This window comes from Aulostomus chinensis, chromosome 13, assembly GCF_037954235.1.
Source record: "Aulostomus chinensis isolate RoL2024-O1b breed Wild chromosome 13, RoL_Achi_v1.0, whole genome shotgun sequence".
Lineage (NCBI taxonomy): Eukaryota > Metazoa > Chordata > Actinopteri > Syngnathiformes > Aulostomidae > Aulostomus > Aulostomus chinensis.
The window spans coordinates 13,706,672-13,734,662 of NC_141332.1; the positions used below are offsets into that span (position 1 = coordinate 13,706,672).

The 27,991-nt window shown below is 42.5% G+C and overlaps 1 protein-coding gene across 2 annotated transcripts; it reads right to left on the minus strand.

Moving 5' to 3' along the window:
• Positions 1–79: 79 nt before the first annotated feature.
• Positions 80–27,991, minus strand: pdgfrb (platelet-derived growth factor receptor, beta polypeptide). 2 transcript variants are annotated; one of them, XM_086221444.1, is made up of 23 exons: positions 27,648–27,991; positions 17,752–17,797; positions 17,071–17,382; positions 16,671–16,928; positions 16,267–16,397; positions 15,781–15,946; positions 14,806–14,986; positions 14,341–14,456; positions 13,212–13,335; positions 12,865–13,076; positions 12,427–12,521; positions 12,141–12,273; positions 10,454–10,558; positions 10,096–10,206; positions 8,044–8,200; positions 7,716–7,882; positions 7,179–7,291; positions 6,417–6,539; positions 5,442–5,553; positions 3,772–3,871; positions 3,583–3,688; positions 2,439–2,725; positions 80–1,576 (listed from the first exon to the last, which is right to left on the minus strand). In XM_086221444.1, exons 1-23 carry the CDS (start codon positions 27,708–27,710, stop codon positions 1,435–1,437), a joined length of 3,360 nt encoding a protein of 1,119 aa, XP_086077570.1. In that variant the 5' UTR covers positions 27,711–27,991; the 3' UTR covers positions 80–1,434. The 2 variants fall into 2 exon arrangements, with proteins under 2 accessions (XP_086077570.1, XP_086077571.1); XM_086221445.1 differs by lacking the exon at positions 27,648–27,991 and adding an exon at positions 17,900–18,161.

Sequence of the window (27,991 nt, forward strand, 5' to 3'; positions counted from 1 at the left end):
GGGAGGGTAGACCCAATTCACATGATTCATGAAAGATTGCAATAATGATATGATAATACACATTTATTGTCTCATTAACCACATAGAAAATGACACACACACACACACACACACACACACACACACACAAAAATAATAATAAAATTGTAAACTTTACAATGAGCTTTGGTACCATAGCTTGGAATACAGTGATTTTGTGCATTTAAAAGTTGCTACAGATATAAAAGGTGAAATATCTATGTGATTGTTAAAAAAAAATATAAACAGAGAAGAAAAGCATCATATGTACATTCATGGCTTCTACATGATAAAGTAGCCCTTCATGCTAGCAAGCAACAGTCAATCTCTACAAAGGCATACGTGTGTCGTCAGGCAGTGATACGCTGTATCTGTTATCATTTTATTATAAAAGTCACCTGGGTGTCATAATCACTGTAGTGTTGTTTTGTTCGGTTTTTTTTTTTCTAATCAATGCCATTTGTCTCCATTTTTGTGGCTTTTACAAAAACGTAACCAATGAAAAGTCGACAAAATCTCGTACCTCCATCTTGAATGAATTGCTCCGCGCAGTTTCTCAGATAAAAATGGCTCAATAGAATGACAGTTGAGTGACAGCTACAATATTTAGGTAAATTTAAAAAAAAAAGACATTGTCTCTTACGTCAACATATTTGTGCACTCTTCATTGTGACATGTTTCTACATAAAGTGCAAATCTGGCACAAAACACTATGACTGAAGCCTAAACACACACACACACACACACACACACACACACACACACACACACACACACACACACACACACAAAAAGAATACAACACATATTTCAATATTTCACAGATAACATTTCCTATTGTTCTCATAAATGACAAAAATTCTACTGCTTATGCAAGTAAAATGATTTCATACTCAAACAGTGCATCTGTCCTGTCCTGGGAATCAAAGTTCACAAATTGTGAAGAGCTGTAGTCCGTCTTTGTTATATTACATAAAACTCATTCATGGGCCACTTTTCAGAGATAAACACTTCCTGTGAACATGAGTTTTTATTATTTTACAAAGAAAAGCCAAAAGTGACATTTGTCAATAATGAAAAGTATATAAAAAAAAGACCTCAGCAATCTGACGCACAGGTAACAAACGTAACTTAATATGTAATACTACAAGAGTGAAAGGAATGTACCATATTAGTATCATTGCAGCTTTCCGATAAAGATAACATCAGGTTGATTACTGGTAGCCCTTCTGTAGTGTCAGAAAACAAGAGGAAACTATTAGAATGTTCGTGGAAAATATCGCCGTCTCAGTTTTGCTACATTCTAGTTAAGTCACGATCCCTTTTACAACATGTGGATGTATTCTTCCTTTTTTTAAAAGAAAAAAAAACCAGAGTGAAGGGTTGTTTTTGTTGTTTTTTTCTTCCTCGGGGAGGCTACAGGAAGCTGTCCTCCACCTCGGGCGTCCCAGAGGAGCCCAGCAGAGCATCTCTCTCGCTGGTCTCCTCCAGCCGGTCCTCCTCTGGAAGGGTGTCCGCCGTGTCCTGGGACAGAGAGTCGGTCTCCTCCTCCAGAGAGCTGACAGAGGGGAAACACAGGACACACACAACCTCACACTGTGTTCGTATGAGTCACAGAACGACACGGCGCTGATGCTTGTTAACCAACTGAAACCAATCAACGACTTTGATGACATTTAAGCTGTTATCTGTTACTAAACACTGTAAAGTCATGCGCATTACAACAATCATCTGTGTGCTGTTATATCCATATCTCCACACACCTGGTGTTCTGTCAAATATCACAAATAACACAAATGATGTTTTTTTAAAGCATTTCTAGACTTTTGTTGCCTCACATGATCACATGAGACAACCAAAAAAACTCCCTACAAATACTCATTAATTAGGAAGTGATCCCCGTTTTCAGCTAAAAATGACTTGTAAATTGCCGATTAATTCCCTGCCCATCAATTCAATTGATTAATTGTTTTAGGAAATCAGAAGCGCGATTGTTGTAAAACCTCATCTATTGATTTTTTTTAGGATGTAGGCTTCACGGACATTAGCTGCCGGTCCCGCAGCAACATTGCTACAGGGGTTATAAAAAATAAAAATAAAAAATTTAAGTAACAACACAAACTATTAGAATTAAAGTGTAAAAAAGAAATTCTTTAATCAATTATTTTAAATGTACATATTTATTTGAGGGGGCTCTGCTGGAAATAGTCAAACTAAATCATTCATTTAGCCTTCAAAGACATTCGGCTTCATATTTGAATTTGCTACAACAACTCGTCTCATATCTCCCTGAACAATACTGCTATTGTCTCAGCATCTGGATGAGTGGGTGTGCGGTGGAAAAAAAAAAAAAAGAAGAGGAAGAAAACATTCTCTCTTGCAAGGCAGGCATTTGTCTGACATGTGCATCAGCTCCGTACCTTACAGGGCTCTCTGACTCCGCGTCAGTGAAAACTTCCTCTGGCTTAGGGTCCGGGATGGGGATGATGTATTCGTTGTATGAAGTTATGACTTCCTGTGTGTCTGCTGCTTGTCGTAATTCTCCGGGGGTCGAGGTCTGACTGTAGGGATCTGGAGGGAAGGAGGGGGTGACGGGGGAGCCGAAAGCTGGGTTGGCAATGGGGAAAGGTGAGGAGAGACGGGGTTTGGTGCGGGCAACTGCCGGGTGGTCACTCTTCAGGAAGTTGTCATTGACTTGGTTGTATCTCTGTTGTATAAAGAAACACAATAGTATGGAAGAGTTTCATGACACAGGACATGCAGATCTGAGATGCTGAGCAACAAATATTTTCTAATTTCAGCTGAGGTGCATATTTTCTGCTTCCCTGGTTTCATATTCACATTATTATTTAATGCCCTAATTTCCACAGAACATTAGCAAATGATTGAGACATTTACACTTCCGAGCACAATTTCACCAACTATTTAAAGAAAGTAGCTGCTTACTTGTGGATTTCAGAGGAATTCTTTAAAATAATGACTATGTTAGTCCTAATTTTCAAACTCCTAAATTTCACGAATCTTTTTCATGCTAAATCGAGTTCCTCAATCAGACCAAATCACAAAGAAGAGAAAAAGCTGTTCTTTTGTCTGGTTTGGTCATAGGTTGCAGATCTGGATCAGGATTGAAACATTTTCATTTAAAATTTTAATCAGCTGAAGATCATTGATTAATCAATATTTATAATGAAACTCTATAACAATGCATCTTCGGCTTACATACTATAACTAAATCCAATTAATTTGGTGGCAAAAAAAAGGAAAAGAAGAAAAAAAAGAGCCCGAGTGAAATAACAGCGTTGCATAAAATAGGTCAAACCACAAACCAAGTTGTATTGGAGTAAACGGTCTGACTCTCTTATCACCATCTGCATTTGTGTGATTATCAGACCGCCAATCAGCCACTAAAGGCGCTTTAGCCGACTGGATGTGTGAGAGAATGAATGCATTAATAAGTATATTCCCTATAGTAGCATTCAGAGGTCATGAACATGTTACACATCCATGTTTGAGAATGTGTGTGTGTGTGTGTGTGTGTGTGTGTGTGTGTGTGTATATTTGTACCTTTTTATAACTGTCCGTCAGCATAATCCCCATTTTGTGAACGAGGAAGGAGAACTCTGGCCTCTTCTCGAACTTCTCATCCCAGCACTTCTTCATGATAGCATAACTAAAATATCAACAAGAAAAAATTGGACTTCTCACTTCCTTGTATGGGTTATTATGACACGGAGAGGTGATGGTGACACTCACACTTCATCGGAGGCGTGCGCAGGTTTAGCCATGCGATAACCTCTCTTCAAAGCGTTGTAGAACAACTCGTTCATGGGCAGGTCAGGATACGGTGTTCCTCCTGCACAAATGTACAAATTAGAAGCTAAAACAGAAATGCAAAGGAAACCGAAGCTCAAGATTACAGGATATGCACACAAATTCCAACTATTCCCTAATGGCAATAGCAAAATTCCTTACATATCAAATGAATCTCATCAAATTTCTCAGTAGAGTGACACTGATCATTTGAATCAAACTCATTGTGCAATAATATTGTTGTACTGACCCAGATCTCAAAACTAAATTGATCTGAAAAGACTGATTGTAGAAGGACAGAAAAAAAAGGAAAATGTTTAGTTACTCCTCACAAACGGCTGGATTGTGAGTTTGCTTGCTGGCCCTCAGGCTCCCCCTGCATATGCTATATAAACTGTCTCATTAGCTTTAATGATCGTGGGAAGAGGCTTCAAAAAATAAAAAGAAGAAATAGATAATGAAAAAATTAGAAATAGCTTACAATACCCTGCACAAGGAAATGGTAATATTAAAGCGTGACTGTGACTGAAAAGATTAAGATCTCATACAAGTCTTCAAAGAAATTAGTATGCAGTTGAAATCAGACATGGATTTTCAAATGAGACGTAACCTCGTAAGCGTTGTCTGCTGGTTTAGACACCTTGACACGTAGTCTCATTATTGTTATTCATTATTAGCGAACAAAGCAAAGCAAGGAGAATGAATCTTAATCCGGACGTCAGGGAGGACTCGTGGTTTCTCTTCGTACTGTTGGGGGCCGACGTGCTTTGTGGGGACAGCTACAAGTACAACTGGCAGTTGCTCTCCCCTACACTGTCTGTTTTTAAAAGATGTTTAATCCTTGGCTTTTAATTTAATGTTATGATCCTGTTTTCCTTGTCACTCCCTCTCCCTCTCCCTGCTGAGCGAGTGCCCAGGGGCGGGGCATTCTCCGAGAGCGCTCGGCTCCCGGCACACCTGCAGCTTGCTCTGCCTAATTTGCTGGCTTCTTAAACCACCCTCTCTGTGTCTCCTGTGCCAGATGATTTCCATTGGTTGCTCCAGTGGCGGCCAACGTTTATCTAAAGCGCTTCAGTTCCTCGCCTTGCGATTGTTCTCCAGTTTGTATTTTTCTCCAGTGTAGTGACTTTGGTGCTTGACACTATTTTCAGTTGGACTTTGGGTTTTTTTGTGTGTTCTCTCAGCCTTCAGGTGATTTTCTGTTGTTACTTTAAAGAATTAAACTCTTTTGTTGTGAACTCTGCATTTGGGTCCAGACTTCCTCGCCTGACTCGTCACATTTAATATGAGAACTGAGTATATTTTGCTTTAAATAAGTTTTAAATTGTGTCTGATACACATTTTCATTACGTTTCACTTTGTGAACTGTATATTTGCTGTTAAATAGTTTTAGTGCCTCTTTGCTTATGTTGCTTTTTTTCAAATGTGCAACACTTCGGACGAAGCCTGTTGTTTTTAATATGCTTTATAGATAAAGTTGGATTGTATTTCAAGCAATGCAACTGTTGCCGTCCTGCAGTAGATCCATAGAGGACATGAGGAGGCATTATCCCAATAATGAGTCCCCTATGTGCGAGTGTGTGTGTGTTTGTGAAATGTACATTTGGACTCACCCAATGTGAAAATCTCCCAAAGAAGAATGCCATAAGACCAGACATCACTCAAGGTTGTGTACAAATTATGGAAAATACTCTCTGGTGCCATCCACTTGAGGGGCAGGAAGGTCTGAATGAAAGTAACACAGAAACAAGAACATGAATGAGATATTGAAATATTCCTCTCGTGATAAATATAAATTAGTATGCTCTCATCTTCAGTGTAACAAAAAGAGTTAAAAGTTTACTTCTTACCTATTAACTACTTTATTTACTTCTTAATATTTGGTATTAATATCTCTCTACATGTTCATTATAATGTATTCATTTTCAATTTTGGACCAACAAATTAAAAAAAAAAATCAAACAAAACAGCAAGAACTAAAAGTCTACGTGATCAAAACTGGAATCGTATCCTTCCCAAACAACCAGCAAACAGTGTAATCTTTAGTAGCCGTAGCAGCAGCAGTGGCTGTAGCAGTAGCAGCAGCAGCAGCAGTGGCTGTAGCAGTAGCAGCAGCAGTAGTAGTGGCTGTAGCAGCAGTAGCAGCAGCAGTAGTAGTGGCTGTAGCAGTAGTAGCAGCAGCAGTAGTAGTAGCAGCAGTAGTAGTAGCTGTAGCAGAAGTAGTGGCTGTAGCAGTAGTAGCAGCAGCAGTAGTAGTGGCTGTAGCAGTAGCAGTAGTAGCAGCAGCAGTAGTAGTGGCTGTAGTAGTAGCTGTAGCAGCAGCAGTAGTAGTGGCTGTAGCAGTAGCAGCAGCAGCAGCAGTAGTAGTGGCTGTAGCAGTAGCAGTAGTAGCAGCAGCAGTAGTAGTAGCTGTAGCAGGAGCAGTAGTAGTAGCAGCCATAGCAGCAGCAGTAGTAGTAGCAGTAGTAGCAGCTGTAGCAGCAGCTGTAGCAGCAGCAGTAGTAGTAGCAGCTGTAGCAGCAGCAGTAGAGGCAGAAGCAGAAGTAGTAGCTCCAGGGTTTTAGGTCTTGTTGCATCTTGCTACTTACACTGCCTTTAGAGATGTAGTTGGAATCATGCATGATGTCTCTGGCCAGACCGAAGTCACAGATCTTCACCAGTTTACCCTCACAGATCAACACGTTCCTGGCAGCCAGGTCCCGATGAACGCACTGTGATGGAGTCAAATCAAGCAGAGTTAAATATTCATTAGTGAGAGTTGGAGGTTCTCTTTGGTCTGACTCTACTTGTTTACATCCTTCTTAGTAGAAAGAGGCTAAGACACTCTACTCCTGTCCTCATGTTAAACAGACACGACCAAACTGGGAACACTGGTACTTTTGGTTTGGACTGGCCCTTTGGAGTCAGAGTAACTGTAGCTGACAGGATTAAGGACAAACAACATTATTTAAGATGAATAAATGAGTAATGTTTCACATCATTGGCCACAAAAATGTTGATCTCTCATAATGATCATCATGTTGCTCTTATTGTTAATCATTACACAAAAGAGAACTGCTCTCATTGTATTTGTTTACTTTCGACTCCAGCTGTCAGGCACACTGACCCATTTGTTGGAGAGACAACATGGTTGTGCAAATGTTTTATGGGGCCTTTTGACGAGTTTTGGGACTATAATGGGCCCTTCCAACATCAGCTTTTTGTTTAGCGTGTTGCTGGTGGTCGGAACATTTGCCAGTAGCCATAATGAAGGTAATATCTCCTCTAAGTGAGAAAGACATTGAGGACATTTCTGAAAGGATAGTAACTTGAGGGACAACAGCTAAACAGTCAGGAACGTCCTATCTCACATTCTTGGAGGCGAGGAACTCCATCCCCTTCGCCACTTGGTAGCTGAAACCCAACAGGTCGTCGTAGGTGAGAATGGGAGAGTTGCTGATGACCAGGTCCAGTCTGCCGCCAACTAAACGTGGTGATAACACACAGTGGAGGACAAGACGGTGAGGAGCAACTCATGAATGAAGAAACTGTCTGGTTGTCAGGGGAACTCCAGGCGTCCTGTGACTGCATGGATCAAAACAAGGCTCATCCCCTTCATGTGGACATACGTCTGTCCAGCCTTTGATCCAACATCCAACTGTAGACATTGATTAAGGTCCGTTCACAAATTATTTTAAGCTCAGTGTCTAAATGTAGGAGTTGTCACACATAAACACAGCGCACATCCTCCTCAGTGACCATGTATGTGTTACTGGTTGGCCTCATGTCAAACTCTACATGAAGGGCAGCTGCTCTCTTATTTCTTCATGCCATTTTTTTCATTGCCAACACTGGAAAATGAATTATTGCAGACATTAACAGAGACACACGTGCGGCTCAGATCCAACCTTGTTCCTGGTAGAGGTCCTGCTGGTAGGGAGACTCGTACGGCGAAGTTTGGATGTCTGCATACTTGATGGAGTCGATCTGTTCCTGCATGGGCACGTACATAGACGGCTCATCCTTGCTCATGTCCATGTATCCTCCGTCACTCTCGCTTCCAAACGACACATAGCTATGTATAGAGGACATCAATGTTAATTCCATCATTGTGTCATTTTATTTTTTTGCGTGACAGTACAGAGATATCAATTTGGAAACCCCCCGCTCATTGTACAACATGCGCCTTTGTACAGCCCTGAATAGAGATTTTGTGCGTTTGGCATGTTTTCTGACCCTTTCCTCTGGCTGAGCGGAGTACTTCCTCTTGAGATCAGGCAGCCGTCATCTGGATTCTTCTCAGCGTAGTACTGCAGGAAGGTGTGCTTGTTCCTGTGCAGGTAGTCTACCAGGTCACCATAGCGACAGTACTCTGTCACCAGGTACAGGGGACCTGAATGATAGAATAAAATGAAGAAATATTTCAATCAAATTCTGCAACTATTCTCTTTATAATTATCGTCTTAAAGATTATTAATCTGTGCTCATTTGTACTTGTGAAAAACTACATTTATATGTCTCATTACCATATATAAGAATATATCCTTATATATTTGTACTACAGTCATTTCGACTCATATTGCTTTGTGGATACAGCTGATCCTGTGCATATACTCATTAACTCTACCAGCATATGTAACTTACTCTTGTATACAATAGTTCATCAATATATAACATATATAACTTTTTCTCTATCTTGGCACATTAAAATTACCTGTATATATTTAATTAATCTGTACATGTTTCATTTCTTTTTATCAACTAGCAATCTATTCATTTCCTTTCTGCCTAGATTATCTTTATCAGCATTAGATACACTCAAAATACAACACTGCAGTATGTTGTACTTGTACTGTGTATTGACAGTAATATTCTAATATACGGTAGTTGAAAAATGACAGTGAATAGTGCTTTAATTATTTACAAATTGTCAATACATTTGCATTCAATTCTTCTTCACAAGATGCGCTTCTATTCATGAATAACACACGGAAACTTGATAGTAATCAAGATAGTTTGATTTCCTCTAAAAACACATTTCAACGTTCCACATTCCCCTCTGTGCTGCATCGACCTTTCTCTTCGTTCAGGAACTGAAGCGTTGAACTTCTGCATGAAATCATAACTTCCACTCTTCATGCACAAATGAAATGTCTGTCGTTTGATCAGATGAACAGAAGAACGGGCGTATTTCTAAAATGCAATGAAGCATGAACAGATTATACAGTCTGTGGTCCAATGGTCTAATTATAGGCCTATGTTTTTAAAATCGATCTTACACCATCAGCGTGCTTCTTGAGTGCACATCCGACGTTGATTAAAACCTAGAGTGCACCAAAAAGCTCCGAAACATTTGGAAAAACATTATATACTTAATTTGATACTCTTTTCAGAGTCTGATTATGTTTTCTGTGATAGCATTTTGGTAAAAGGTAAATGGACTCAATTTTATATCGCGCTTTTCTACCTTAGCGACACTCAAAGCGCTTTACAGCGTCATCTCATTCACCCATTCACACACACACTGATGGTGAAGGCTGCCATGCAAGGCGCCAACCCACTCATCAGGAGCAATTATAGGTTCAAGGACACCGACATGGTCACCGGGGTCGAGGATCGAACCAGCGACCCTTCGGTTGCTGGACGGCCCTTTTACCCCTGAGCCATGCTGCCCACATTTTATTATCTTTAGTAGCAGTTTTATGATTTGAAGTCGAATTCAGAACAAAAATCCAGGATATTTGATACTTTTTAGTGCTGCAAAGTTGCTGTGTAGTACTGTTAAACCAGGTATGAAGTGGACTAATTATCGTGTGTATAGTAGCATGAATGCCAAGTAGAGTTTCAAGAACTTTATTTGTCTTCAAAGGAGCGACTTGTGCAGCAGTGGTGCAGCACATACATAAAACAGTGTACATCACATTTCCATCCAAATGTATCAGAACATTGTTAGTTCCAGATTTTCGGAATTTCAGCAAAAGAAAATACAAATTTAAGCTGTGATTCCCTCTATCACAGTTATGTGAATATTATGTGGTTACTGATGAAGATAATCAGTAGGTGGCGCACAAATTCTCTGGTTTAATTTTTACTGTTAAATTTATGCATTGAATCTGTTTCCATTGGTGCTTACTTTTATCAGTACACCAACTTTTCCACCTTCGCCAAACATAAAATTGTGATATTTAGAGATTTATTTAAATTTTCATAGCGATTCTACTCAGGGATTTTTATTGGGTTTTTTTTACACAACAAAATCTGGATGAAAGTGGATCTAAGGATACCAACCATGTTTGGTACAAGCTCCAAGCAAGTTGACGATGTTGAGGTGAGGGCCGAGGTGACTCATAATCTTCAACTCTGACATCAGAGCCTGCGTCTCACTCCTCCTCGCCGTCGCTGGGCGAACAGAGACAGACGTGTGTTAAAGCGGGTGAGGTGACCAGGACACCAGTGCATCATTGCCAAACAACTCAGTGACCTGTTGGCTGAAACTCACACCAGACTGGCAACCAAACTAAAGCTCTGCAGGGGGCTGCTCTGGCCTCTCGCAGGAATACTGGTATCTGACAGCTATGAACTCCGCTGAGGTCCCTGTATTGTTAACATGCAGCTTTCTACTGTGTTTTTACATTGCTTGTCTTACATTTCAGCATTTTAACTGCCACTTTTGTGCTGGACTGGGAATGGGCAAGACCGTATGCGGTTGCCTCCACCACCCTGCCAAAGGCTCCTGATCCAAGAGTGCGACCTGAAACACAAAGAAGGGCTCAGTGTAAGAGAGTGAATGGAGCACATTTACCTCAAATGAAGTGATGAGCACTTCTGTGTAAAGATTGCAAGATTAGAAACCAGCAGATTATTACAGTCCAGATCATTTCCTTGACTGATCAAGAGTGAGTTTGGGAAGGCTGCTTTGAGTAGAGCGCAGCTGACTATCAATAACAAGTCATTAGAAACAAAAGTTTAAAAAGATTGGGGGGGGGGCGGCAGCCAAGAAAACCGCTTAAGAAATCTGGTTTAGTATTCCAGCCCACGCTCAGAACTAGAGTCACCTGGTGATAGCTGCTATTTGTTTGTGTTCTGAGGAACAAGCCGACTACTAATTAGAAAAATAAAATAAAAAACAACAACAGTGAAGGTCTTGTTAAAACAGCACTGGAGGACACAGGGAGAGATTCAGCTTGCAGTTAACTGATTCCTATTTGATTAAAAAAAAACGATTAAAAATGAACATAAATCAACTTACTGACAAATAAAAATATACAATCGCACAAATTAAAAGCCACAACAAAGTTGTCAAAAAGTAAATGTTACACAAAAGAGCTGTATTTCTAATTTATTGCTTTCTATTCTTCTTTAAAAAAGACCTGAGTCAGCCTTCCTCAGGGGGACTACAAACTGTTTTGTTTGAGCCTCAGTGAACGATAGTGAAAAAGTATCACATTATTTATTATCAGAAGAACAACATTGTTGTTAAGATTGGTCCGGTTTGCCCTAGTTTTGGGGGACTTCAACTGTTATTCCTACTTTCCCAGACTCCAAAACTAATAAATCTGTGGTTAGAACAAACCTTTTTGTATGTGTTTAACATATTTAAAGCTGTCATAGTAGGTTACCGGGGCGCAAATGCTGAGCGAAACATATTCATTTGCTAAATGTAGCGAGCTCATCCTCACATCATTATCCAACCACCTCTTCCCGCTCGCTGGTGTGGAAATGAAATAAAAGAGTACGGAAAATCCACCAAGTTTGTGTAAATATATAACATCCAATATGTCAGCCACAGGAAGCTAAAACGTCAGCCAAAAACAATATGGATCTAGCTTATACACACACTTCTAGTCCTCAGCACAGTCCTACAAACAGGAAGCAAAGCCTGATGGGTATTTGTGACTCTTTGCCTCAGACATCCTGTGTTCCTTTCAAGACCAGGTGATTGACAGGTAAATGATGTCATGAGCAAGGAGTTACAAATACCCATCAGGCTTAGCTTCTTGTTTGTATGACCATATTAAGGGTTAAAAAGAAGTCCTTGTGTGTAAGAACCAATTTTGATGAGTGCGGACTAAAATATGAAGCAATCCATCAAAGCATTTTCAAAATATTAAACGTTGTAGAATCAAGAATCCAATATGGCTGCCACAGGTGGTTAGCAACAGCAAACAAAAATTTCAAGTCATCCACGGTAGATCATATTGAAATCTAAGGTTCATAGGACATAAACAATGTTTTTTTATATTCATAGTATGGAGACACATGCAAACACACACACACACACACACACACACACACGCACACACACATGCACGCACTTCTATCTGAGAACTCACCCAGCACCAGGTGGTCTCGGGGCATTTCCCAGGCGAGGTCATAGGGCAGGTGGATGGGGTCCACGTAGATGTACTCATGACCATCTTGGCTCACAGACTCTATCACTTTCCACCTGATCTCATACCGAGGTTTCTGATCACAACACACACACACACACACACACACACACACACACACACACACACACACACACACACACACACACACACACACACACACAGAGCAACAGTTATACCAAAGGCTCCTTGTCAATCTTGTGCTGTGATGTGAGGTTGTCCATCCTACCTTCCTCCACACCGCGATGAGGATGATGATAGACATGATGATGATGACCACTAAGGCTAGAACAGCAGCCAACACAGCCACCTGGGAGAAGAGAGCTGCAGCAGACAGGATAATACACAACATCAGCCTGGATATGTCCCATTCATCTCAGACCGTACAGGATGCACAGTTCCTAAAAATTCCCACAAGGAATAAAATGTCCTCTTATAAACAAGATGTCATACTAAATAATGTTATAGTTATAAGTAGGTAGAAGAGAGGATTTAAGACTGATATTTATGGTTGACTCAATCTCACTGTGTCTCTAAAATATAAACTTTCCAGGGCTGAAGCTTTTAGCTGGACCACCATGGGCTTGTGAATTATGCTCTGCACTTACAAAATAAAGGAGCAAAGTCCTTGAACTGGAATACAAAGTACACTTCATTGGACACCTACTGCTGGACACCAGCTTGACGTCCCTCCTGTCCACTAGTCCTGCTCCGTTTCTGGTTTCACATCGAACTGTAACTTGCTGAGGCTTGTGGAAGGTCAAGCGACTCCATGCCTGGCTGGTCTTACGGGTCTCATTGTAACTGACATTGGTCTGGATGCTCAGAACCTCGGGCTCTGGGGTCAGCGAGTGCCATATCGCTGTCTGGTTGCTACACCTGCATGAGGAGTTGAAGTGTTGGGTTGTGAAATCAAAGCAGATGTAAGGGAACTTGAACGTAAAACACGCATGCTTCATGTGTTATGTCTGCCCCCTAGTGTTCACTGAGTGTAAGGAGGGATATGTGACTCACTTCAGCATGCTGTCACAGCTGTACCACTGTATAGTTGGGGTTGGAACCCCCTCAGCGACGCAGGTCACCAAGTGTCTCTTTCCAGGAAGGTGGTGGTCAGTCAGTACTTTAATGTGGGAGGGAACTACAAAGAGAGCAGGTGGGGGGGGGGGTCATTAATCATCATTGACGTAGATATAAACACTCACACTGTGATGGGGTGACTGGTTGTCCTGCTCTGTGCTGGACTGGGTCGCATTGTTATCCCTTGTTGACCATGATGATGACGATGCTACGTATTTTGACTGGCTTGAACCACAGCAGGACAGAAGCTCTTCTAAAATCTGGCTTTTATTCAGTGATTGTGAAGGAAGACGGGAAGACTCATAAAGAGGCCGTGTTTAGTGTTGGTCAATCCGCACACACACGTGGGTCAAGTTCAGGGGCTGGTAGAACAGGATTAAAACTATCTCATAGCTACAATATCTGATGTGTGCCACTGAATCAACCACAGGGCAACACACAGACACCTAATTTACACCTGGCATTGAAATGCATTTTTGGTGATTGGATTGCAGTTGGACAGTGACTGACGACATGAAAGTACAGGAGCGAATGCAACCAACTCTCATTGAGAGTGAAAGGTGATCCTATCTGCCAAACCACCTCTGGGGATGGTCAGGGATGTGCTGTGACTGAATTGAACACAAGTGTAAATACAAATGGCTCCTCAGCAAGCTAGCAGCCATTAGCAAGTTAGCAAAGAAGGTTGTTCTTGAAGAAGCCAGTAGTGTGTCTCTGGACTACCAGAAAGGGTGCAAAGTGAAATGAAGGGTGCAAAATAGTCTTTTAAGGGGGTGAAGTATTTGTATTTGTATTTTTGAGCGTGTATTCAACTGAGTCATTTATAAAAGAATGGGTTAACAAATAGATCTCAATGCAGCCACTGATGACCCGTGTTCATACCAGGTGTAAAAGCAATCTGGATAAATCAAATCCAGATGTGAGAGGCGTTATCATACAAGGTGTCAACTGTCTCAGATGTTTGGAGTTAAAGGGGTAGATGTTTATTTTACCTCTCAGCTTTGGTAACAAACATCTGGTCACTTAACACTATGATCATTTAAGATGTCATAGAGGAGCAGCCAACCTTGCACCTCCAGGTCAAAGGTGAATTCCTTTGAGTCATCGCCATTGGTGACATGGACGGTGTAGAGGCCTTTCTGCTCAGTCTTCACCCTCACCAAGGTGAGACTACTGACGTATCTGAAGGGAGGAGGAGAAAGAGCGAGGGCTTCAAGAAAAGAACGGCAGTCACAATGACCAATGATGACAATAACATTTCCTGATCCTGAAATAAATTGCATCTTTTGGGCTTCGTTGGAAAAATTATGCCCAGTGTTTGAGAGACATTCGTGACTTCTGACATGTACCCTGTGTTTACACTTCCTGTGATGAGTTTGTGGTGACTCCCCTCCAAGGAGGCCTTATCTGGTGATGACTGACAAGAGCTAGGCTAGACGCCTCCGGAGGCCAACAGACGTCCAGAGTTTCATGTTTCGATCAACTGATGTGTGCACATTTTTAGACGTTCAGCTCTGGTTGGATGTCCCACCTGATCTCGTGCTCTTGTTTGGTCAAGATGGTTTTGTCTTCTTTGATTGTGGTCCCGTCTCTGCTCCAGTGGACCTGAGGAGGAGGGTAGGCCTCAATCTTCACGCTCAGGTTCACATTCTCCTGCAGCTTGGCTGAAATGTTTTGTTTCTGAGTCGGTCTAATAGTCACGAAGCCTTGTTCTGAGGAGGGAGGGACATATTCATACCATTAGCCAAATAATGCACATCATACACATGTGGTTTCATTGTGTATGTTCTGTCAAATTGTATTTCTTGTTCCTGCTTACATTTCCATTTTGTATTTTTTGTTAGTTTAACATAAAACTGCAGCTCTTCACATCCTGCCACCCTGCTGTCTTGGTTCCACCTGTCTCCTTCAATATTCAACAAACTTCCCCGGGGAGCAGACTAGAGATGAAGCTCTGTTCTGCCTAGACAGCACCCGCCTTTTCCACCGACATGTCCAGAACGTTCTGCTAAACCTGCTTCGCCTGTCCCTGTAATGCACAGCGGTTTGAGCTACCCATGGATGTCATAAACATAACACACCTCGCTGCAGATAGAATAAGCACTCACAGACCCCAACAACTGCTCTCACAAGATGGAACAAGGAGGGAAAGCTGCTTTTATTGGCTCTAGTTGAGATGCTCCTCACACTGGACTTAATGTATGTCCGTGACCTTTTGTTGTGATGATGCAATATGTTGATTTCGATTTAAATACTACGTAGGAGTCTGCTGCAAAATATCTACATAGGGGGCCCCTATTTTCTGTTTATCAAGGTATCACCCACTGAAAAATAGATTCAAGGGTTCATTTCACACTTGAAACAGAAATAAACAGAACTGATCTTTATTTCCTTTAAAAAGCACCTCTCTCACCTTGACTTGCAAAGGTTTATATAATAAGCACTCTTGTCTCTCTGTCTGAGAAACATAATAATAATCTACCCGGCATCAGTTTGTGTGTCTAACCGAGCACGGTGATGTTGATGCTTGTAGAGGCGGTCTGGTCTTCAACTCTCTCGTTGACGTGGCAGACGTAGATTCCGTTGTGGGCCACCGTGGTGTGAGGAAAAATCAAGCACGAGCGCATGTGGATGCCAGACTGGACATCTGTTAGCGGCTCAACATCAACAACCTTGAAGACAGAAGGAAAAGATAGTCAATATAAATAAAAGACATGTAGTCAAAGCAAACATGCTCACAGTGAGAGCTGTGGTTGAAATTCACACCACATAAATATGATCTGCAAAAATCACATGACAGGGTTCATCAATGAAAATCATCACAAAAACCCCCCCCCAAAAAAACAGAATGTCGGGGAGTTACACCAACAACATGTGTCGTGAATAGAATTTCACAAACGGAGGTGTGTCTCTACATCTTGTTGCAATTTGGGCTCATGAGGTTTGAAATGAAACCCGAACAAAAGCAGTCGTTCTTCTCCCGCCTACTCACCTCTCTGTTGGGGATAACCCAGGAAAAATTCAACAGGTCCACTCCATGCACGGTGCAGTTCACTGTCAGCGGTTCACCCTGCTTCAGGACGGTCTTTGATGCATTGATGTAGGCGTCAATGGCCTCTGGGACTGCAGGAGGAAAAAAGGAGAGGATGATGTTAAGATTCATCTAATCAATCATGAAATATAACAGAATTCGTGTCTTTATGCAGAACAGCCATACCAGTCTGCTCAGTTAACCACAGCATGTTCCATTAATTAGGAAAGAAAAGTGTTTATGAGTATTTTTAGGGTGCATTGTATGTGTGTGTGTGTGTGTGTGGGGGGGGGGGGGGGGTCTGTAAAATAAAGTGGTATCAGCACATTTGTGAGTTGTTTAAACCCTTCCAGTCAGACACCTACCAGCAATGGTGAGGACGTGGAAGACCTGAGAGTCTTTCACCTCTCCGTTCAGCTCTCCGCGGCACACGTATGACCTGTCCTCCAGCGACGCCTTGAACCCCTCGCTAGGGACATACAAACCCCTGAAAGGGAGATCGGTGTCCACTTCATACAGCGTGACGTTTATGTCTGGGTTGGTGACCACACAGGGGATGGTCGTTTCCTCGCTGGTCTTGGTCACCATGCCATAAGAGCGCTCAACAAACCACACCTCGGGGTCTACAGACAGAGACGTGTTTGTTTGGATTGTGGATTTGCTTAAACTTGAGTTATTTTTAGGAGTTTATAGTGACTTTAATGTTACCAGCTGGCAAAATACACAGTTATGAGATTTATCATCAAGGTGTAAACCAGGCGTTACCTGGGACAAAAATCGCCACCTCCTTAGTTTCACCATTGTATGTATCAGCACACTGATACACCCCTGTGTGTTTCCAGCTGGCGTCCCACAGGGTCAAAACGCTGGATGTGTCACTGCTTTGCTCAGATATGAAGCTCTGATCCTCATTTTGGACTTTTTGGAAATGTGGTACGTCATCCCGTTTAAACTCCCAGGTGGTCTCCCCGGAGCCCGAGCAGGTAAGAGTGAGAGAGGAACCCTGAGCCAGCACCAGCTCCCTGTTAGAGGGCGTGATCTCCAGGCAACATGTCTCAGCGCAGAGATACAGGAGAGCTGCAGTTGACACAACAAGACAAAGGTCAGGGTGGAGGTCACGGAGACAGCAGCACGCGGTCAGGAGTTAAATCAACAATACATGCCAGATGCTGTTCTGGCTTGAAACGATGAAGGATGCAAGTTGCCTGGAGCAGATAATGACGCCTTGTCATTGACAGATGTACTTAAAATGATAGAGCTCAGCTCCAATGCATCGGTTTACATCTCCCCTCATGATGTCACCTTGTCAATCAAGTATGTTTTGGTATGTTCATACAGTTTGCCTCTATTACATTTATTTCAGTGTTTGGCATCAAGTTTCACTGCAAAACAACTCGTGAGTATGTGAAAGTTTTTAATTTTTCCCTTCCGAAAAACGAGTCTCACCTGTAACAGTGACGGTCAGACTCCTCATGGTTGAAGCCCTCCAACACTGCAAACAAGAGGATGTGATGTAAATACTTGAGTGTGTGTGATGTCACCAACAGCTAATGTCAAACTGCACAGTGAAAATCAAGCGTACAAATATACTAACGAGCAAATGCATTTAAGTAGATGTTATTTTTTTCCTCATAGGTTACTTCAACAAATATTCTAAAAAGATAATTGTTCTGTCCATAAATCCAGTAAAAATGAACAAAAAAAGCTTTTTTCCTTCACCACAGTTAAAATCTTAAGGTAACATCTCCCTCATGAAACCTGGGGAGCCTGTCGGATACGTTTTGAGAATAAATCCTGTAAAAGCAATCCAAGGTGATATTAAGTTCTGCTCCGCTCATTCAAATAGAACTCAGTTGGTTTTCAAGCTGCAGCACTAAGACTAAGGTGCTGAAGCTGCTCACTCTGGAGGTATTTGATGCCTCGTTGCACCGGGACAGAGCCACAATGTCCGGTTCTAACAAACAGGTCACTGTGTGCGGCTTTGCAGAACTCTCAGTGGCAACAATGCAGTGTCCAAGCTATTCTAGCGTCGTGCTGAGCCATTAATTGGTTTTCGGTGCAAACAAAAGTGAAAATGAGGGCATTCACATGCAGACACCGAAACAAGTTTTGAGAGGTTACCATGGTTGTATAATACTGATGGGATATTTTGTTGTGCAAGAACATGATATCCTCATTTGAGTCTAAAGCTATTGAGGTCAAAGGTGACTTATGATCCCAAACTTCAAACGCTGTTAACTGAGAGCTTCAAATGTTTTCCTGCAAGGTAAGAAGGCAGCTACGAGAGAGGAGAGGTTTGTTGTTCTGTTTGGGATTGGGGGGGGTTAAGCCCTGGGGAACACAAATGTCTGGAAACAGTTAAGGATGGAGCACTGGCCTGTACGCAAGAGGGTGGGAAAGAGAGAGAGGGCGGACAAGCGAGCCTTGGGAAGAGCGAGGGTGGAGGAGGAAATGAAGGAGGGAGCTCACGGAAAGATTGTGAAATGTATCTGGAGACATCTTGCACCACTTTTTACTCATTAATTCATTCCAGTTTTACAATTTCTATTTTAGGAACTTGGACTTACGCATTAAGTTACTGGATATGTTTTAAATATAACAACCCGCCACGTTATGTAAAATTATGCAATATTTCCCCGTTGGTTAAAAAAAAACACACAAAAAAAAAACAGCCAGCGGCATAAACTGAGTGTTTTTTGAAGTTATTTGCTGAATAAAAGCATATTTCCGGGCATTAGAGAGACTAATGATCCGATCCTCCCGACTAAGACGTTCCATGACTAACCCAAAGTCTGTTACTCAAACGAGATACACATTGTCTCTCTCTAAATTAACTGCCCTTGGCACTTCCGCTCCCAAAACGAGAAGCTCTTGAGTTGCTCCAAAAACATGACGAGTCCATTTCCTCCCCCGCCTCCTGCTTCTAATAAAAAGAGGTGAAGGATTGAACAAGTGAGGGAAAGATACTTTTTTCCTCGTGCAGTAGTTCATCAACATCTTGCTGTATTATACCTAAACCCCCCATCCTTCACCCCTCATCCCTCCCACCCAGCCCCCACCCCACACAAACAAACCTCACCCCCTCATTCTCTTTTTTGTTGCTGGTGACTGTGTACAGTTCATGTTCCCACAGTATTTCTCTAGAACTTTCCCAGGACCGCTGATACACTTGGGACCTAGCTGGTGACGACGGGGAGAGCGGAGGGGTTGCACTTATCCCCGAGGGCCCCAGCAAAAAGCGACCATCCACTCAGGAAGCCATACATCAGTGCTCATAAGGACCAGTAACCTCTGTGTCACTGGTGAGTGGCAACAGCTAAATGTGACACAAGCTAAAGGCATGTGTCACTTGGCAGCAGGAGAACCAACAGATCCGCTCCTGGCTGCTGATGCTGTTCTTTCTCAAACAAGCAGATGTTGGTGGTGCTGTAGCCTGACATCAGTATGAAACCTTTCTTAAGGAATCAGAATCTAATAGAGTCAAATCTTTTTTTTTTGGTGGAGTTAAAGGGGACAGAAAAGTAATGTTTTGTTACTGCAATTCAATCCCGTTTTATGTTGACGATCATCAGTGGGGGACTCGGAGGAATGTGACTCTCATTATGCTCTGACTTGGATAAGAGCCCCGAAGGGGGCTCGTAGTTGAGGGTGGGTGCTACTGCAGGAGATGAATCCAATATTTGCACTTGAACTGTACTGTATACTTCATCCAAAAAAATGTATTTTTCCTTCCAAGTACTCAAATATAGATGTTTGTTTCGCCCCCTGCAATCACTTCCTTATGACTCCAGAACATAGAGAGAGCCAGCCATGAAGCAAACGATGACTGACAGCACACAACAGAAAAAAAAAACAATGGCAAAAATTGTCTCTTAAAAAACTCTCAATTGCATTGTCAATGTCTTCAAGGTAAAGCAGGGTGAGACCAACTGGCGCTTTCAGTTGCACCAGCTTGCAGTCGTCCGTGCTCCTTCACAGTAGCGCAGAACTGGAGGTGTTATTTGCTTTTCTTTTTTTCTTTTCTTTTTTTAGCTTCAGTCAAAGTATTTGGGGATTACTGCATACAGAGATAGATAATTTCAAAAAAAAAAATTTGCACAGGACAATGTACTTGAGAGTTTGCAACTGGGTGTTTTTGGACAGTTTGCTGTTGATGGCTTTAAGTTGCCCTTAACTTCAAGCTAAATATGCATCACTGCCTCTATCTAAATTCTGGAGTCACAAAGAAATAATGCAGGAAGGGAGAAATATATCCAAGAGCTCAAGGCGTCTATTTGTGAGTACTTGAAAGGCAAAATATAATTTTGGGGTGTATCACTTTAAATAGGAAAGTAAGGTTTAGTGTATGTGTATCTCAGTGTAAATCCCTGTTCCCTGTTTTTTTGTGTGAGAAGGGACTAGAGGACTTAAAAGTTCAATATGACACATAAATCTGTCAGTGAGTTTATTTCCCGCTCAGTGAAACCCTTGGTAGCAGTCTGACCCCTCAAACACGAAGCTGATCTCTTTTTGAACCACAGAAACAATATAAAACGATGTTTGAGACAGTTTACAGTAAGAACCATCAACAGTGTCCTTCAATTATGTCGGGTCAAGTCAAAGGTCAGATGTTGTAGAGGGTCTTTAAGATGACTTAAAGGATCTGAAACACACCAACAGATGCTTATTTTTGTTGTTTTTAATCTTTGAAATGAGATACTTCATTCCGCAGTGGTCATGGAAGGAGTGTTTATGTGAGTGATGGCACGGTAATCGCCATGATGGATAAACTGTTATGAGTTTTCCCAGAGATGCTGGGAATCTGGTGGCTGATTGACCCTTTCCCGTTTTTTTTCTAAACAACCCCGCTACACTCGACGTGTCACCAGTTAACGAGGAAGAATGCTAAAACTGACCTCAGCGGGATGCTCTCGGCCCACGCATGGCCTCGGGATACGGCTCACGTGTGTAAACTCAGGCAGTAATCCCACTTCTGGGATTATCTATACGTGCTACACGTTTGATTTAAACATCTGGCAATGATGAAGCCGCTCGTGATGATGTGGGAACAACTTCCCCGGAGTTGCTTGAGTGTGTCCCAGAGGAGGAAAGAAAAGGCACTTGCAAAACAAGTGATGAAGCTAATTTACACTCAATTTCTTTTTAGGTATACCTAATGACACGTATATTTAATATATATCTTGCTGAGGATTCTAATATTCTGTAGGAGTTAATGGCTGTAATTTGTGGTGCAGTTGAACTGTTTTGGTCTTTTGTTCATCCCATTTATACGAATTAGGATTGACAGAATATAAGGAACGCCTCTCATAGCCTTGTCAAGTTCAACAGTTCAGGTGTATCAAGTAAACTGGCATGTGAGTGCATACCAAAAGAAAGAAGTATGCCTGAAAAGCTTGAAGTGCAGCTGGAGGGCTCTGACTTCCTGCACAGGCAGCATTTTCTGGGGCCATGTGTGGGTGTAAGAATGATGCATTAATGACACAGCAGACCCCCACCACCACTAACCAAAACCTGACGGACAACCAGAGTCGCCACAATGACAATATGCACAATGAAATTTATATATATATTTACAAAAAAGACTGATTTAAATAACAAACAGCAAAAAAAAGATGCAAACCCACAACCAAAAAGGGAAGAAAACAAACAAAAAATACCTCCAAAAAAAAGAAAGAGATGAATTCGGCCAGTGACAAGGCATGACAACCACTCACACATGACAACAGCAGCCGACTGGAAAAACAGCATGGAAAGGTTGCAGACACACAGGATACAACTCATGGTAAATACCACATCAAAGCCTGTAGAGCGGGACAGCAGAGGGAGCACAGACACACACACACACACACACACACACACACACACACACACACACACACACACACATACACACACACGCACACTCACGCATACACACACACACACACACACACACACTCACGCACACACACACACACACACACACACGCATACACAGAGTTGAACATCACAGATGTGGACTCTTCTAGAGCACAGGAAGCTGCAATCCACAAAAAAACATCTCCAATTTTGCGGTCACTTCTTTCCAAAGCAAACAAATCTATCTCTGATAAGACTAAATAAGACGTGAATGAACACTTTATTAGGACATGAGCTAAATAGCTCCCCTGGAATATGCCACAGCCAGTCCTTTTTTCATGTTTAGAAACACGTCACGGTTTCTTGATGTATTTCTGAACAGCAGGACTTTGGCGAGAACTGTGGGAAAAAAAATGACCCAGTGTGTCTTTGTCCAAACAAACACTCGCCTTGGACAGTCCAACCCCCCCTGAGGCAAACCGTCTGGTCCACTTGCAGCAGACCCACAACGCACTGCGCCCCCCCCCCCCCCCCCCTTTGTTGTCTTCAAACATGCAACTGCACATTACCGGAGATGTAAGAGTGACTAAAGCTTGGGTAGCACGTCACCATTCTGCTCGTGTTTGTATCAGAATGACTCATTACAACTCAGCTTCACGTATGTTCAAATACATTATAATAATAATACATATTTTCTCCTACTTTTTTTTGGGGGGGGGGGGGTGGACTAACAGTAGTTAGGGCTCAAGCATAAAAGTGCCAGTGGCCAGAAGTTTGCCTTGGTGGAACTTTGTGCGCTCTGAGTGCTTTGTAGTTGCTAATTTACCGTTGGTGGTCGGGTATAGTGGATGAGTGCAGCTAATGTGAATCAAAAACACTGTGGGATGTAAAAGCACAACATGAAGGTGTAAGTCATTATTCCCTCAGCAAAGGTACTGTATCTTTCAAAGTAACTTTTTGCTGACTTGCACTGAATCTGCAAAACGCAGCTTGTGTCATAAGATCCTTAATGAAGCCATTTTGGATGCTCATCATCACATTCTGATGCAGTTGTATGATATTCCTGCTCAGCAGTTTTCCTCTTGAGTGGAGAGACTGAGAATGTGACAGCAGGCAAAGCGACTCTAAACACGGGCTGAGGCAACACAATTTGGGAAACTCAATTTTGGCTTACTTCCTTTCAAAGTGGCCTGTAAATGCTGTTTGTAGTGGTGGGATCTGAGGAGTTCTGGGGTTAAAGTCAACAGTTGAAGGATGACGGCCTCAGATGTGGCCGTCGTTTGATATCGGGTTAATGATCTAATTTTCTCATTTGCGGAGCAAAAAGAGGGAAAAGATGAAGATATCAAAAACTAAAGCAGCTGTAGTCGCTGAGGACAGCTTGTTTCTTGTTCATGAGCAGAATGTTGTCAGCGGTCAGGATTGATATGTGATTTCTCTAAAAGCCTTCACCTGAAGCAGAGCAGCAATGATCATAAACAGAGCTTGTGAAGTGTTGGAGGATATCTCCTATTACTGCATGCATAAGTAACATCACATCCTTCCACATTTTTCCTCTTAAGACCTCCGAAACCATCTGCACGGTCAAACATCCCTCCCTCTCTTTGCTCACCAGCCCTTCAACCTGCCTCCTGAGAAGCAGCAAACGCCTACACACACTTCCAGTCCCTGGGCTCTTACACACCCACCCAAAAAGAAAGAAAGAAACAGCTGAGCAGCTGAACACAATTAAGTCCGACTGGCTTTAAATTCCACTCTTTTCCCTGTACATGGTAATGTTGGAGGGATAACAGCGATCGTCTCCTCTGTGATCAAGTTCCGGCAAAAGTTTGTTCAACATAGAAAATCAACACGTACACAGAGGATTAAAAACATGCTCTTCATATGTGACTTTCCTTCATGGATGGGTTTGATTTCAGCAAGTCTATTTTCTGTTGTGTGGAATATTCTTATCTTGTAAAAGCAAAGGGCTGTTTTTCTTTGTCCTCTTGTCTCATCGCTCTGTATCGCCAATTCCAGTGTGTTTTTGTTGGCGCGAGGTCGTCAGCACAGAGCAAACGAATGGAGCCATCAAAAGAAGCTGACAGAGACCAAAACCTCCTCTTGTATTTTGAAATGGGAAAAGACAGCAGCTTTCTTTCTCACCTTATGGGTCCGATGAAAGAGCTTGAGTACTGATTCGCAATAAAACAGTCACATCCATATGAGATAGTGAAGTATAAAACCAACCCACATCCAAGGTAATGCTGTGGTGAAAGTGGTCTCAGGCGTGGTTACATTTTTCAAAATGTACCCATACAACACTCTCTTCAGTATTTGAATTCTGAAATGCAAAGTTGTCCACGGCAAACTCATGAAACCTTGAAGAGGTTGAGGATGTATCTGTGACACACCTCGTCCATGAGAAGTTTTGGGTACCAATATTGAACTGGTTCAAATGTGACCGGTACCCAGTTAAAGAGCCTGCAAACTGGAGTTCAAGCATCTGAGATGTTTTCTCTCATATTCAATAATGAGAGGGCACTTAGTGAGTAAATAACTCTGCCAAGACATATCAGATCCGGATCTGGTCCCAAATCTATTCCAAAATCTACAGGATTGTTCCTTATCCAGCTCTTCTACCATGCTACCAAAATTCATCAAAATCAGTTCACAACTTGATCTGGAAGAGAATCCACTACAAAATTTAAATTCAGTTTTGACTGACAGCAGCTCGGCAACAGGGTTGCATCTAGTCTGCACATTTGGCTTTAAATTCCAATTCACGTTCATCGCTAACATCTCCTTCCATTCAACTGGGACACTCCCACCTCAAAACAGCAGTAAAAACAGAAGTGAAAGCACGGACTTTAGCCAGAAAATGCACTTTAAGTATGAAAACTAATATTCTTAGCTCATTATCATGGCTGTATAACCATAACAGCAGCATGCAGTTTGAAATTTGATGTGTTCTAAACTGATGTTTGTCTGTTTCAAATCTAGTAACGAGGGTGATCTGATCAACTTAAGAGTATTTCCTCCACCTCTTCACACGCGTAAGCCTGTGAGGACATCTTTCTCAGTACTACGTGTGTGAAAATGATACATTCTCTCTATTTTCATTCTAAATTCCTCCTGCGAGTCTGTTATTGATTCTTATAAAAGCAACATTTCCTCATCAGGTCATCCTGCAGGAGTGGCTCTGCTCTCTGGCTGGAGATGAGCTGCAGCTGCCTGTCAGTTCCATGCCAGTGGGCGGGGAAGGAGAGCAGGAGGGAACGAGGGGGAGGCCAGATGGACGTGGAGTCATACAGGATGTTGTATTGCAACAACTCTCAATGAAGCTTTCAAATGAGCCTCTAAGTGCAGCACTAAAGAACCATCGCCAATGGTGGGACATGAGGCCAACAGGAGAGACAGCTCAGAGCAGAAGTATGAGGGATGAATTATGAATCAGCCAATAAGGGACCACCACAGAATGAGTCATATGTTATCATATGAATAACAAAATATACTCAATTAGCTAAATCATGTGATTTTTTTTTCTTCTCTGACTAGTTTTCAGCGTTGAACTGCTGTGTGTTGAGCAAAAGGCTAGATGTGTTTCATCATGTTACTTCGTATCAGTACTCCATGTGAGCTGAATCAGACTCCTGGCATGTTTTCTGCATGGTCATAATGTGAAGCACATTTTCTCAAGAGTGGCTGGCATGCGGCGAGTGCCGAGAGCCAGGAAACAGCTGATGACGAAGGATTAGGTCTGGCCCAGTGGAATGGAGCCGACTGGGCCGCTCTGCATCAGAGCTGGGGAGAAGAGCCCCGCTGCAGCACATACCAGCAGCCTGACGCAGGCAGAGAAAAATCCCCTCTGGTTTGGAACATATGAAACTCCACTTGAGTTTTACAAACACTCGTGTAATATCTGTTAGAGTATATCTATTGTATTTAAGTTTTAAAAAATTAATAACTTTTATGCAGGATGCTATAACTATGATGTATTCTGGTGGCCCCAGGCAAAGCAGACCTGGGGGTCCCCTGGTCTCCCATCCACCAAATCCGAAGCTAGAGGTATGAGGGCCCCCTGAAGCTTTAATCATACTGGGTCCGTGTGCAACTCATAACATGAGTGTAGTGACAGTCGGAGTCAATAATCACTGCAATCAATTAGAGCAGCCACGCAACGCAGACCATGTCTGTAACACCAGATGCAATCGTCACAGTGTGTCCCTTCGTTTCCACAGTAGGTCTATTTTCTTTCCTTGTCACACAACGATGCGCCCCTCCTGGCATTTCAATGAAATAATCTCCGCAGGAATGGCTTCGTTTATGTTGGGGGGGGGGGGGGCAGAGTCAGACACATACTTATATGTCTTGGACAAGAACAAGTATGGATTGTAGCTGCTTCAAAAGCTCCCTACAAGCTACATAGTACATGTGTTCATTATGTTTCAGGTCCTGGGGTTGTAACAGTTTCCTATCCATGCCCAGCAGGAGAATTTAGGGCTTCACTAATGTTGTAGCTCTATCAGTCATTCTTAGAAGCCCCTTTCTAGCACAGGGGCCTGGTGTACCGATGCCCCTGACAGCATCGATGATAAAAGCATGACGTGCATCCAGTTTTACACCAGCTCATCACTGGATGAGGATGACGGGACCGAAATAACTAGAGGGCAAATCAAGACAGCAGGAGAAGATTCCAAACTTCAAAAAGAAATTCCGAACTGCAGAGGAGGAGACACAAAGCGCAAGCCAGCACTGTTTAGAGTGCAACTGATGCTAATTCAGATGCTCTCATATCAGAGAGGTCATCAGGGTGCGGAAGATGGATGTGCAGCTCAGCACAGTGGCCACAGATGTGCATGAAATGGTTCACATTGCTCTAGTGTAACTCACCCCAGGTAGTAAAAGCTTCATCTGTGATAAATGTGAGCAGAAGAAACAAGACCGATCAGGTTTATTGGAGATTTCCACCTCAAGATAGCGGGTGAGGTCGTTACATATGTTCTCACTAAAAGTGGAGCGCAGTGAAAGAGGACCGTTTCCTGCCATCCATGAGCATCACCAAGCAGACATGCAGGGAAGATTAATTATGTTTGGGTCATCGTGGAGAAAACGGGTTTAGCGGCGAGGCGCATCGGTTCACTCAGGGTGACTGAAGAGAGCTGTATAAACAAGGCCTTTAGCAACCAGCCACGAAGTGGAGGAGAGCATACAAACAGCTTGTGCAATAAAGCCCAGTGTGTATCAGAGACCCCCAGGATACGTTGTCAAACGAATTCCCTTAGCGAGTAGACAAACAGTGTTAAAGTTTCCCTATGAAAGGCTGTCTATGTACAGAGATGCTGATGTTTGAACAGGTTGCTGTGTATTGTGACTCCTGCTGCTGCTGCTGCACTGAGAATGCGGGGAGCAAATACCACCAAAACACGTTAGAAAGAGCAGCCTCCAAATACAACACCTCGGCAACTTTAAAAAGTTTAAAAGACGAGAAGTTCGGAATCCCTGATAGTGACATAATCTCTTACCTTCATCCTAAAACTGCTCTCCCCTCTGCTCTCTCGCTCTATCCCGCAGTTGCTCTCCTCCATCTGAAAACAGAGGACAGATTTCCAGCCGCTTCTCTCTACGGGGACTGCTGCCTCAGATGTATAGATCCCTCAGATGTTCACAGTCTGAGGGCTGCGAGGTTAATCTCTGCTGTCCCGGGAGTCTGCTGGAGGATGTACGACTCTGAGCTTGGCTGTTTGGTTAGTCAAATCACAGCACCATGGGGGTCTCCTCTCCTCTCTCACACTCTTGAGAAAGCCTGCCCACTGCCCCACAAAAGTGTTCTCAATGGAGACACACACACACACACACACTCCTACCC